The 11,611-nt window shown below is 43.9% G+C and overlaps 1 protein-coding gene across 1 annotated transcript in view; it reads left to right on the top strand.

Moving 5' to 3' along the window:
• Positions 1 to 601: 601 nt before the first annotated feature.
• NOTCH4 (notch receptor 4) overlaps positions 602 to 11,611 on the top strand; it is a 68,987-nt gene continuing 57,977 nt past the window's right edge. Inside the window, exons 1-4 of the mRNA XM_081935394.1 lie at positions 602 to 850; positions 4,675 to 4,750; positions 7,636 to 7,904; positions 9,550 to 9,912. Of these exons, the coding sequence (XP_081791520.1) occupies positions 808 to 850; positions 4,675 to 4,750; positions 7,636 to 7,904; positions 9,550 to 9,912 (751 nt within the window). The 5' untranslated portion in view covers positions 602 to 807. The remainder of the gene's footprint in view (positions 851 to 4,674; positions 4,751 to 7,635; positions 7,905 to 9,549; positions 9,913 to 11,611) is intronic.

The following is an 11,611-nucleotide window of genomic DNA, read 5'->3' as shown; positions in this document are numbered from 1 at the left end:
GCATGCTGGTTGGGGAATTCTGGGAGTTGAAGTCCATACATCTTAAAAGTTGCCAAGTTTGAGAAACACCATGGCAGTGAGAGGTTAAAAAAAAACATTCCCCAAATCTTTGGGCGGCTACTGAGATGCTGCTTAGAAGTCCAGTTTTCCACAACATGGCACGAACCATTACAAGGGCATTGTGTCAGTGGAGATCACCTCCATAGAACCAACCCAAGGAGCGTTGATGAGCTACAAGGTTTGGTGGAGCTTCACGCATCTCCCAGGCGTTGAGCTCAGATCTCCGCCGCTTCACCCCTGCAGCCCCTTTGCCCACCTCCTCGTCCTGAAGATGGGACGTCGTTATGCGTAGCCCTGTTTCCAGCACAAGTACACCGTCTTTCCCAACTCTTCCCCTCTGCTTTTGTTCCTTGGCCTAATGTTCCCTTCTTCCTCATCAGCCACCCACCCTATTCGTTCCCACCCTTTGTCCACTGTTGACAACTGTGCCCTGGGTAACAGGAAATCTTTCCCGTCCCAGGCATTGTGTGGGGCAGGAAGTCTTCGACAATGGAGAACAGAAAAGGCAGGATGTGTCTTGTATTTGTTAAGGGAGGGCAGTGATGGGGTGTCACACAGAGTCCTAGGTTGTGTCTAAAGAAACTGGGGCGCTTATCCCGGGGTGCTCCCTTTAATAGCAGTCACCCTCAGCCTTGGCTTCAATTTGACCCAAATTTTTTGGGGACACCCAGATTCTGCCTCCCAAGTCCTCTTCCTGTGTTGGATCGGATGGAGTGATGAGGGTGTAGAAGAGAAATCTAAAGGAGGATGAAACCTTTGCTACTGCTCATGTTGATCCCGTTTGCTCGAGGTAAGTTAAAAAGAGGAGCATAAGTAGAATGGAGTAGATTTTTAGATCAAGGCTTTGCATAGCGTCCTTAATGAATCATTTCTTCTTCTGGGTCTGTCCAATACCTTGGAAGCCTAAACTCATCTTATGGACTGATTTCCTGCCACCAAAAAAATCTAACCACCCCGTTTGCGTCCCAGTTTCTCACTTACCCAATTTTTGTTAATTTTTAAGGCTTAATGTTTCAATGTTTTTACCGTTTCAGTGTTTTTATAGTCTTGTTTTTATGATGTGGTGAGCTGCCTAGACCTGCTGGAAAGTGAGGTGGGTGGCATATTAAATGCTTAATTAAATAACCAAGATTAATGTATTGCAAAAATACAACCACTAAGTCTTTTATCTGGTCTGGGTTTATTTGTTTGCATAAATTTATATAGCCAGCCATCTCATAGAACGTGACTCTGGGCGGCATACAGCAATCAAATAATGACATCATTAAAAAGTAGGCAATATAAAAATATATAATGAGCATCTTGCTATAATGAGCCCTCTAAGCATATCTCCAGTTTCTTGGGAGGCCCATGTCTGAAGGACATAACCAGATTTTGAGGGACTTCTGGAATATCAAGCATATCAGATAATAATAATACAATAGTAGAGTTGGAAGGGACCTTGGAGGTCTTCTAGTCCAACCCCCTGCCTAGGCAGGAATATGGCAGGAATATAGGCAGGAATATAGATAAGATAGATTGCAGGCTGCAAATATCTCAACAGACCTTGGACCAGTTTCAGTGCATTTTTCAGCAGGGTGTGTGTGTGTGTGTGTGTGTGTGTGTGTGTGTGTGTGCTTTCTAGTTTTGACGTCTACAAAGAGCTTGCTGGATCTATCTATTGTTAACCATTTTATGGTACCTTGTAGACTAGTACAGTTGTTAACTGTGTAAATGTCATGGATGGCAATCCACCTCTCTGTATGTTCACAATCTTTTGTACAATTGTACCACTGCTTTTGGGGTTTAAAAAAGAGAGCTTTTGGCAGAATATGGAGCAGAGCAACCTGGAAGAAAGAATGTTAAGAGGTTGTCCTCTTTGTTGCTTCTGAAATATTTTTTCTTAACAAGGTTTACCTAGCAGCACATTCGGATTGCTTCTTTGCGAATCTAAAACCCTTCTGTTCTCTCAGATAATTACAATATTTTGGAATTTAAAATGTTGATATTTTTATGATGATTGGACGCCCAGTCAGACAGAAGTTTAGACCGAGTTTGGTAGCTTTATCTACTCCACCTGGGAGAGGCAGATGTTAAGGTTTTTTTTTAAGAATTTTTAAAATTTTAATTAAACAAAAACACACACACAAAAAAGAATCCTCCTTCATTACATCTTGTAGAAAGCGTGTCGATCGGTTACAGACAACTTTCGTGCATTTCTTCCACAGTCATTACTTGTAGTTCCTATTAGATGATACACTTTAAATCAAAAATCTTTATATATCTTACTATCAATGTACCACAATTCTCATTTGACTACAATTATTTGAACGTGCTTCTGCCTGAAATTATTCATGCTTAAAAACACAACCACATAATGGCATTTGTTAGCTATTTCAAAAATCCTCCAATAACATTACACTTTTATGACATATTCTGAGTAAAAGTCAATTAATAAAGTTAATGTTGAGTTTTGTTGGCGTTAAAGGTGTCCTAAAGATCTTCCAAGTAAAGCTGCCTTTGGCAATTGACTGATGATGTTTTCGTCAATGCTAATGGTGCTCAAATGGTACTCCAGATGTTTTGGGATTGTCCCCAGGGTGCCTGTTACTATTGGTGCTGCCTTTGCTTTCTCTCTCCACAGTTATTCTATTTCTATTTGCAGGGCTTTGCATTTCGTTACCTTCTTGATTTTCTTGTTATTATAATATGATATGATTATCATTCATTGCACAATCAAGCAGATGGGGAGGCTGTGACAGTCATAAGTGTGAGGATTGGTCTTAACCAATCTTAAAATAACACCTTTTTTTCAGAGTTGTTGTAACTTTGAATGGGTCACTAAACAAATGGTTGTAGGGGAAGCTTATTCAGAACGCACACAGAAATACAATTGTGACATATTGTCTATTTATAGGACAAAAGAATTCCTCTAGCATTAAAAAAGCCCAGGTTGCATCGAGTATAAGTTAGGAATGAAGTAAAGGGACATGGTGGCTCAGTGGCTAAGATGCTGAGCTTGTCAATAAGAAAGGTCAGGAGTTCGGCGGTTCAAATCCCTAGCGCCGCGTAACAGAGTAAGCTCCCGTGACTTGTCCCAGCTTCTGCCAACCTAGCAGTTTGAAAGCACGTAAAAATGCAAGTAGAAAAATAGGAACCACCTTTGGTGGGAAGGTAATAGCGTTCGGTGTGCCTTCGGCATTTAGTCATGCCAGCCACATGATCACGGAGACATCTTGGGACAGCGCTGGCTCTTCGGCTTTGAAACGGAGATGAGCACCGCCCCCTAGAGCCTGGAATGACTAGCACATGTGTGCAAGGGGAACCTTTACCTTTACCTTTAATTTAATGTTAAATTTATTGGCCACCCAGCATCACCTTGTAGTTAAGATGAGCGGCAAATAAATTTAATAAATAAACAAAATAAACAAAATAAACAAAATAAACAAAATAAACAAAATAAACAAAATAAACAAAATAAACAAAATAAACAAAATAAACAAAATAAACAAAATAAACAAAATAAACAAAATAAACAAAATTAACAAAATAAACAAAATTAACAAAATTAACAAAATAAAAAACAAAAACCAATCAATCAATCAAACAAACAAACAAACAAATAAATAAATATCAGAAGGGAAGAAAAACAGAAAAAGACCCCAAACTGTCAAGACATATTTAGGATGAAGTTAGGGGAAATGGGAGAGACCCTTACCCTGTCTTCATTTATTGTGTTTCCCCAAAAATACACCCTACCCTGAAAGTAAGTCCTAGTGTCAGGTTCCGAAGGGTTAATGAAACCTACTGGGGGGAGGAGAGATTATACTACCTGATCAAATCAAATCAAATCTCTAGAATTAAGGAGAAATTTCCTGACAGGACAATTAAACCATGGAACAACTTGCTTCAAGAAGTTCTGTTCATTGCTGGAGGTTTTTTTCTTATTAGGGCATTGGTTGCCATTTGTCTGGAATGGTATAGGGGTCTCTTCCCAAAGATGCTTTTTCAAGAGGAAACTGGACTTTTGTGGTTTTTCGCTTCTCATTCAGGAGTGTGGAACAAAATGGCAAAATTCAATTTTTTAAAACTACCGGTTCTGTGGGCGTGGCTTGGTGGGCGTGGCAGGGTAAGGATACTGCAAAATCTCCATTCTCACCCAATTCTGGGGCCAGTCAGAGTTGATATTTGCCGGTTCTCCAAACTACTTAAAATTTCCACTACCGGTTCTACAGAACCTGTCAGAACCTGCTGAATTTCACCTCTGGTGGAACACGTACTCCAAGAGCTAAAATCGCTTCCACCAACAGTATTGGAACAGGTCGCAGAATTTATAAAGAAAGCACAGCTAACAACAACACAACAAGAGCAAAGAACGACAAAAGGGCAAATCCAGAGGTGCTGAAGAAGCTTCTCAGATGAGAAGCGAAAAGTCTTCAAAGAAAAACCAGAAAGTCCAGTTGCCTCTTGGGAAAAAAAAGCATTTTTGGGACAAGCCTGATAAGGCCTCCAATTTGTTCAATGATATGGTTTATTTTGTACTCTGGATTTAATTCCCCCAGACACACATTTCTATCTGCAACAATTAAGGTAAGGTCTTTTTTTCTGAACTTCTTGGTGTTTACATTTTTCCAGCTGAATCTTGTCCTCGGTTGACTTGCAAGAATGGCGGGACTTGCTTGAAGCACTCCAATGGGACGTCTTCCTGCCTGTAAGTTTTATTTATTTTTTTTAACTGTTAAGATTCCCATAATGGTTCAAATTGAAGGACAAGCAAGGCCTCAACAGGTAGAGTTTTCTCCCCTGGTTGTTTCTGTGGACAGGAAATTGTCGCTGCTATTTCTGTCCGTCATAAAAAGGCAGAAGGGTGGAGCTGAGCGAGGAATTCAATTCATGCTTTTTCTGGCAAAACCTGGGCAGAAGAAATAATGTTCAGCCTATTGTACAGCCATGATCATGGAGATACCATATATACTTGTGTATAAGCCCACCCATGAATAAGTTGACTCTCCGTTTTTTAACCAACATATAGATAGTCCTCAACGTACGAACACAATTGAGCCCAAAGTTTCTGCTGCTGAGTGAGATAGTTGTTAAGTGAATTTTGCCCCATTTTACAACTTTTCTTGCCACAGTTGTTAAGTAAATAACTGCAGTTGTTAGTAATACTAACTTAATACCAACTTAACTACTAGACATAAGTTTTTTCCTGAATGCCATCACTCTGCTAAGCAACTAATCCCCACCACACTGTCATATTATTTACTAAGACTGTATTACTATTCTTCTTCTCTTCCTTCCTAGTGCCTATCTCTTTTCACTTATGACTATAACCACGTTGCTTGTATTTTTATGATTTATATTGTTTTATTTGTTTCCTAGAACAATTTTGATTGCTTATTAGTAACCTATGACTATCACTAAGTGTTGCATGTTACGATTCTTTATGATTGTATTTTATTTTTCTTTATGTACACTGAGAGCATATGCACCGAAGATGAATTCCTTGTGTGTCCAATCACACTTGGCCAATAAAGAATTCAATTCAATTCAATTCAATGCTATGCTATGCTATGCTATGCTATGCTATGCTATGCTATGCTATGCTGTTTGTTTGTTTGTTTGTTTGTTGTTTATTGGATTTATATGCCGCCCTTCTCCCAAAGGACTCAGGGTGGCGTACAACATTAAAAAAACAATAACACATGATGTGGAGACTCTAGAAAGAGTGCAGAGAAGTGCAACAAAGATGATTAGGGGACTGGAGACTAAAACATATGAAGAACGGTTGCAGGAACTGGATATGTTTAGCTTAAGAGAAAGAAGGACTAGGGGAGACATGATACCATTGTTCCAATATCTCAGGGGTTGCCACAAAGAAGAGGGGGTCAAACTATTCTCCAAGGCACCTGAGGGTAGAACAAGAAGCAATGGGTGGAAACTAATCAAGGAGAGAAGCAACTTAGAACTGAGGAGAAATTTCCTGACAGTTAGAACAATTAATCAGTGGAACAGCTTGCCTCCAGAAGTTGTGAATGCCCCAACACTGGAAGTCTTTAAGAAGATGTTGGATAGCTATTTGTCTGAAACGGTATAGGGTTTCCTGCCTAGGCAGGGGGTTGGACTAGAAGACCTCCAAGGTCCCTTCCAACTCTACTATTGTATTGTATTGTATTGCATTGTATTGTATTGTATTGTATTGTATGTTACAAAAGTTAAAAAGGAAATTAAGTGAAGCATCCAAAAGCAAACCCAATTAATATTAACAATAAAAAATTTAAAAATTAGATTAAAATTAACAATTAAATTAATCATTTATTTTATTCTGTTCGGGCCAGGCCGGAACTATGCTATGCCATGCCATTCTATCTTAAGTGCATCTGGCTTCCCCATTGACTTTTCTGGTCAGAGGGTCACAAAAGGGGATCCTACGACTCCCAGGACCCTGCAACAGTCATAAATATGAACCATTTCCCGAGCATCCAAATTTTGATCACATGAAGAATGCTGCATTGGTCCTAAGTGTGAAAAAGGCTCATAAACCACTTTTTCCAGTACTGCCATAACTTCGCACCATCACTAAATGAGCTGTTTGTAAGTTAAGAGCTGCCTGTATTTTACAGATCAGGTATAAAATGCATTGATTTCCGATGTTTCTACTCAGCTGGGCAGCCTGAGAACGTGCATATGTTACAGTGAAAGACAGAAATTGGTGAATGTCGGCATTCACCGGTGAATGTCAACACGTACCAAATACGTAGGGTTAGGGTTAGGGTTAGGGTTAGGGTTAGGGTTAGGGTTACGGTTAGGGTTACGGTTAGTGTTAGGGTTAGGGTTAGTGTTAGGGTTAGGGTTAGGGTTAGGGTTAGGGTTAGGGTTACGGTTAGGGTTAGGGTTAGGGTTAGGGTTAGGGTTATGGTTAGGGTTAGGGTTAAGGTTAGGGTTAAGGTTACGGTTACGGTTACGGTTAGGGTTAGGGTTAGTGTTAGGGTTACGGTTAGGGTTACGGTTAGGGTTAGGGTTAGGGTTAGTGTTAGGGTTACGGTTAGGGTTAGGGTTATGGTTATGGTTAGGGTTAGGGTTAGTGTTAGGGTTAGTGTTAGGGTTAGGGTTAGGGTTATGGTTAGGGTTAGGGTTATGGTTAGGGTTACGGTTAGGGTTAGGGTTACAGTTAGGGTTAGGGTTACAGTTAGGGTTAGGGTTACGGTTAGGGTTAGTGTTAGGGTTCGGGTTAGTGTTAGTGTTAGTGTTAGGGTTACGGTTAGGGTTAGGGTTACGGTTATGGTTATGGTTAGGGTTAGGGTTACGGTTAGGGTTAGGGTTACGGTTAGGGTTAGGGTTAGGGTTAGGGTTAGGTATTTAGTGTAAGTCATAAATAAGGGTATTTAGCAAATATTTCTGACATTCACCGGTGAATGTCGACATTCACCAGATTTCTGTCTTTCACAGTAACACATATACTCTCTGTACTTTCCCTAACTCCCAGCTCCAGATTAAGTTCAGATCTTCAAAAAACGTTCTGTTTCTAACAAGGTTGTTTCTTCTCTTTCCTCCTTTGGCTTCTCTGTGTCTTTCCCATCTTCTCGACTGCCACAGGTGCCCTCCTGGCTACCTAGGAGACACGTGCCAGTTTGCAGACCCCTGCGCCCCTCTGCTTTGCCAGAATGGGGGCAGCTGCTCCTCCAGGGCTCTTCCTCCTCCAGCCGCCCCCGAGTACATGTGTGCATGCCCTCCTGGTTTCACTGGGGAGAAATGCCAGGGCGTGGTTGGTGATCCCTGCTTCCCGTCACCCTGCCAGCATGGAGGGACATGCCAGCGGATCTCCGGGAAAGAGCATCAATGCCAATGTCTACCAGGATGGACAGGTAAGGCAATCCACCAGGAACTTGGAAGTTGCTCCAGTTCATGTAAAAAAAAATAAAACCTGAAGAGCTTAGATTGTATGAATCAGGGGTGGGTTTCAATTTTTTTTTACCACCGGTTCTTTGGGTGTGGCTTATTTTGTGGGCGTGGCTTGGCAAATGTATGTTTCAGATTGGGAAATAAAAGATGCTGCAAAACCTTTTTTTTTTAAAAAGGCCAAAGAAAGCAGCAACCTGAGCCGCGCCGAGCTGAACGCAGGAGAGCTGGAGGGTCCAAAGAGGGCGTGGCTTTGTTCGCTGCCTGTGAGCTCCGGGGGGCGGGGGCAGCAGCCGAGAGGGGAAGCCAGCAATCTGCCGGCTGCCAAGCACCCTGCTCATGAGTAAACTTGCAAGTTAGAGGCAGCCGGCAGATCCTGGCATCCTCGCTTGGCTGCTTGCAGCCCTCCCCCAGCTTGTAGGCAACAACTGAAACTCTTGCCTCTTGCCTCCGTGCATCGAAGAGGCGGGGAGGCTCGATCCCACTTAGGAGGCGGTGGTTCCGAAGTCTTGGGGTCGCTGAGCAGCCCATGCTGCTTACCTGTGTGTAGGCACTAGGAGGCAGTTGTGTGGATGCACGTGGCGAAGACGAGGCAGGGCGAGTGTTGGAGTGAGCCAGTTCGGGGGCGTGGCCAGCCAGCCATCACTATCAGTTTGACAACCTATGCCCAATTACTACTACCAGTTCTCCTGAACCGATCCAAACCGGGAGTAACCCACCTCTGGTATGAATAAAGGAGAATATTTGTACCTCCGGGTTGACACGAGAGGTCCTTGGTGCTCTCTGAGCTTGCTAGTTTTCTTGTGGACGTTTCATTACCCAAACTAGGTAACGTAATCAGAGTTCATGGGGGCAGAGATTATTTGGTTGGGTTGTTTACTGATGGCTCTGACAGTTTCTTGATCGAGGTTAGGGGACTGGAGGTTAAGGAACTGGAGACTAAAACATATGAAGAACGGTTGCAGGAACTGGGTATGTTTAGCTTAAGAGAAAGAAGGACTAGGGGAGACATGATAGCAGTGTTCCAATATCTCAGGGGTTGCCACAAAGAAGAGGGAGTCAAACTATTCTCCAAGGCACCTGAGGGCAGAACAAGAAGCAATGGGTGGAAACTAATCAAGGAGAGAAGCAACTTAGAACTGAGGAGAAACTTCCTGACAGTTAGAACAATTAATCAGTGGAACAGAAGTTGCCTCCAGAAGTTGTGAATGCCCCAACACTGGAAGTCTTTAAGAAGATGTTGGATAGCCATTTGTCTGAACCGGTATAAGGTTTCCTGCCTAGGCAGGGGGTTGGACTAGAAGACCTCCAAGGTCCCTTCCAACTCTACTATTGTATTGTATTGTATTGTATTGTATTGTATTCCCCCCCTCGCTGTCCCTCAGCTCCAGTATGGCAACACTGAAGCTGCCAAAAATGGCTTCGGTCAGGTCAGCTTCAGGGTTGACCCCACCTGTAGTAAGAATGATGGTCATCTCCCATCCTTCTGGGGACTTCTTAGAAGTCACCGATTGTTAGAAGATGCTGGATGAACTTGTCCTCTGATCTTCTCTTCTCCCAGGCTGGAGGAGAAGCTGTGAATCCCGTTGACTTTGATTTCTCTTCCTCCAGGGAAGAACTGCCAGTTGATGGATTTTTGCCCAGCCAACCCTTGTGCCAACGGTGGGACGTGTGTCATCACCTACCCTTTCATCGTCTGCCAATGCTGGCCAGGCTTTGATGGACACACCTGTCAACATGACATCAACGAATGCTTTGTGTCTCCCAGCCCCTGCCTCAATGGTGGCAGCTGTATCAACAGCATCGGCTCCTTCCGCTGTTTGTGCCCATCCAACTTCTCTGGTCCTCTCTGCCAGTACCGACGGGGGCCTTGTTCCTCGGAGATCTGTCTCCACGGGGGCACCTGCCATCACGTCGATGGAGGATACCACGGCTGCCTCTGTCTGCCAGGGAATTATGGTTCATTATTTATCAGTGGTATTATCGCGTTGGTTGGCTAAAAGGCATTGCAGCTCTACCCCAACAGATAGTTTAAGACATCCAAGGAAGGAGATGTGAAAGGTTGCGCTTTCTCAAAGATCAAGGGAGAGGATAAATGGGATTGTGAAGGGAGACCCAGACACTGTTTGGGAGCTTCAATGGAGAAAACGCTTCTCAGTGTGGACAGCAATTGAGACCTTGCATGGGGGAAGTCTTGAGTGTTACCTCCACTAGTTTACTTCCCATAGTCTTTAGTAACCTGGTATGTTCATGGTGAGATAAACATCGTAAACATTGGTGGATTCAAGTTATTAATTCAGGTTGCAGATGGCAAATTGGTGAGATTAAATTCTTCTTCTTCTTCTTCTTCTTCTTCTTCTTCTTCTTCTTCTTCTTCTTCTTCTTCTTCTTCTTCTTCTCCTCCTCCTCCTCCTCCTCCTCCTCCTCTCCTCCTCCTCCTCCCCTTCCTCTTCTCCTCCTCCTCTTCTCCTCCATCCCCTCCTCTTCTTCTTATCCTCTTCTCCTCCTTCTCCCCCTCCTCCCCCTCCTCCTTCTCTTCTTCTTCTTCTCCTTCTCCTTCTCCTCTAACTCCTCGTCTTTTTCTTCTTCTTCTCCTTCTCCTCCTCCTCCCCTTCTCCTTCTCCTCCTTCTCACCTTCCTCTCCTCCTCCTCCTCTCCTCCTCCATTTCCTCCTCCTCTTCTTCTTCTTCTTATCCTCTTCCTCTTCTCCTCCTCCTCTTCTTCTACTTCTCCCCTTCCTCCTCCTCCTCCTCCCCTCCTTCTTCTTTCCTTCTCCTTCTCCTCTAACTCCTCTTCTTCTTCTTCTTCTCCTCCTCCTCTCCTCCTCCTCCCCTTCTCCTCCTTCTCCTCCTCCTCCCCTTCCTCTTCTCCTCCTCCTCTTCTCCTCCATCCCCTCCTCTTCTTCTTATCCTCTTCCTCCTCTTCTTCTCCTCCTCTTCTCCTCCTTCTCCCCCTCCTCCCCCCTCCTCCCCCTCCTCCCCCCTCCTCCCCTCCTCCTTCTCTTCTTCTTCTTCTCCTTCTCCTCTAACTCCTCATCTTTTTCTTCTTCTTCTCCTTCTCCTTCTCCTCCTCCCCTTCTCCTTCTCCTCCTTCTCCTCCTTCTCACCTTCATCTTCTCCTCCTCCTCTTCTCCTCCTTCTCCTCCTCCTCCCCTTCCTCTCCTCCTCCTCCTCTCCTCCTCCATTTCCTCCTCTTCTTCTTCTTCTTCTTATCCTCTTCCTCTTCTCCTCCTCCTCTTCTTCTACTTCTCCCCTTCCTCCTCCTCCTCCTCCCCTCCTTCTTCTTTCCTTCTCCTTCTCCTCTAACTCCTCTTTTTCTTCTCCTTCTCCTCCCCTTCTCCTCCTCCTCTTCTCCTCCCCCTCCTCTTCCTCTTATCCTCTTCCTCCTCTCCTCCTCCTCCTCTTCTTCTCCTCCCCTTCTCCTCCTCCTCTTCTCCTCCCCCTCCTCTTCCTCTTATCCTCTTCCTCCTCTCCTCCTCCTCCTCTTCTTCTCCTTCTCCTTCTCCCCCTCCTCCTTCTCTTCTTCTTATTCCCCCTCTTCCTCCTCCTCTTCATCTTCTCCTTCTCCTCTAACTCCTCCTCTTTTTCTTCTTCTTCTCCTTCTCCTCCTCCTCCCCTTCTCCTACTCTCCTCCTCCTCCTCCTCCTCCTCCTGCTTAGCATCTTATGGTAAGT

This window comes from Natrix helvetica, assembly GCF_964273705.1.
Source record: "Natrix helvetica genome assembly, chromosome: 1".
NCBI lineage: Eukaryota > Metazoa > Chordata > Lepidosauria > Squamata > Natricidae > Natrix > Natrix helvetica.
The sequence above is the reverse complement of the archived record's forward strand: the minus strand, read 5'-3'. Positions and strand labels throughout refer to the sequence as shown.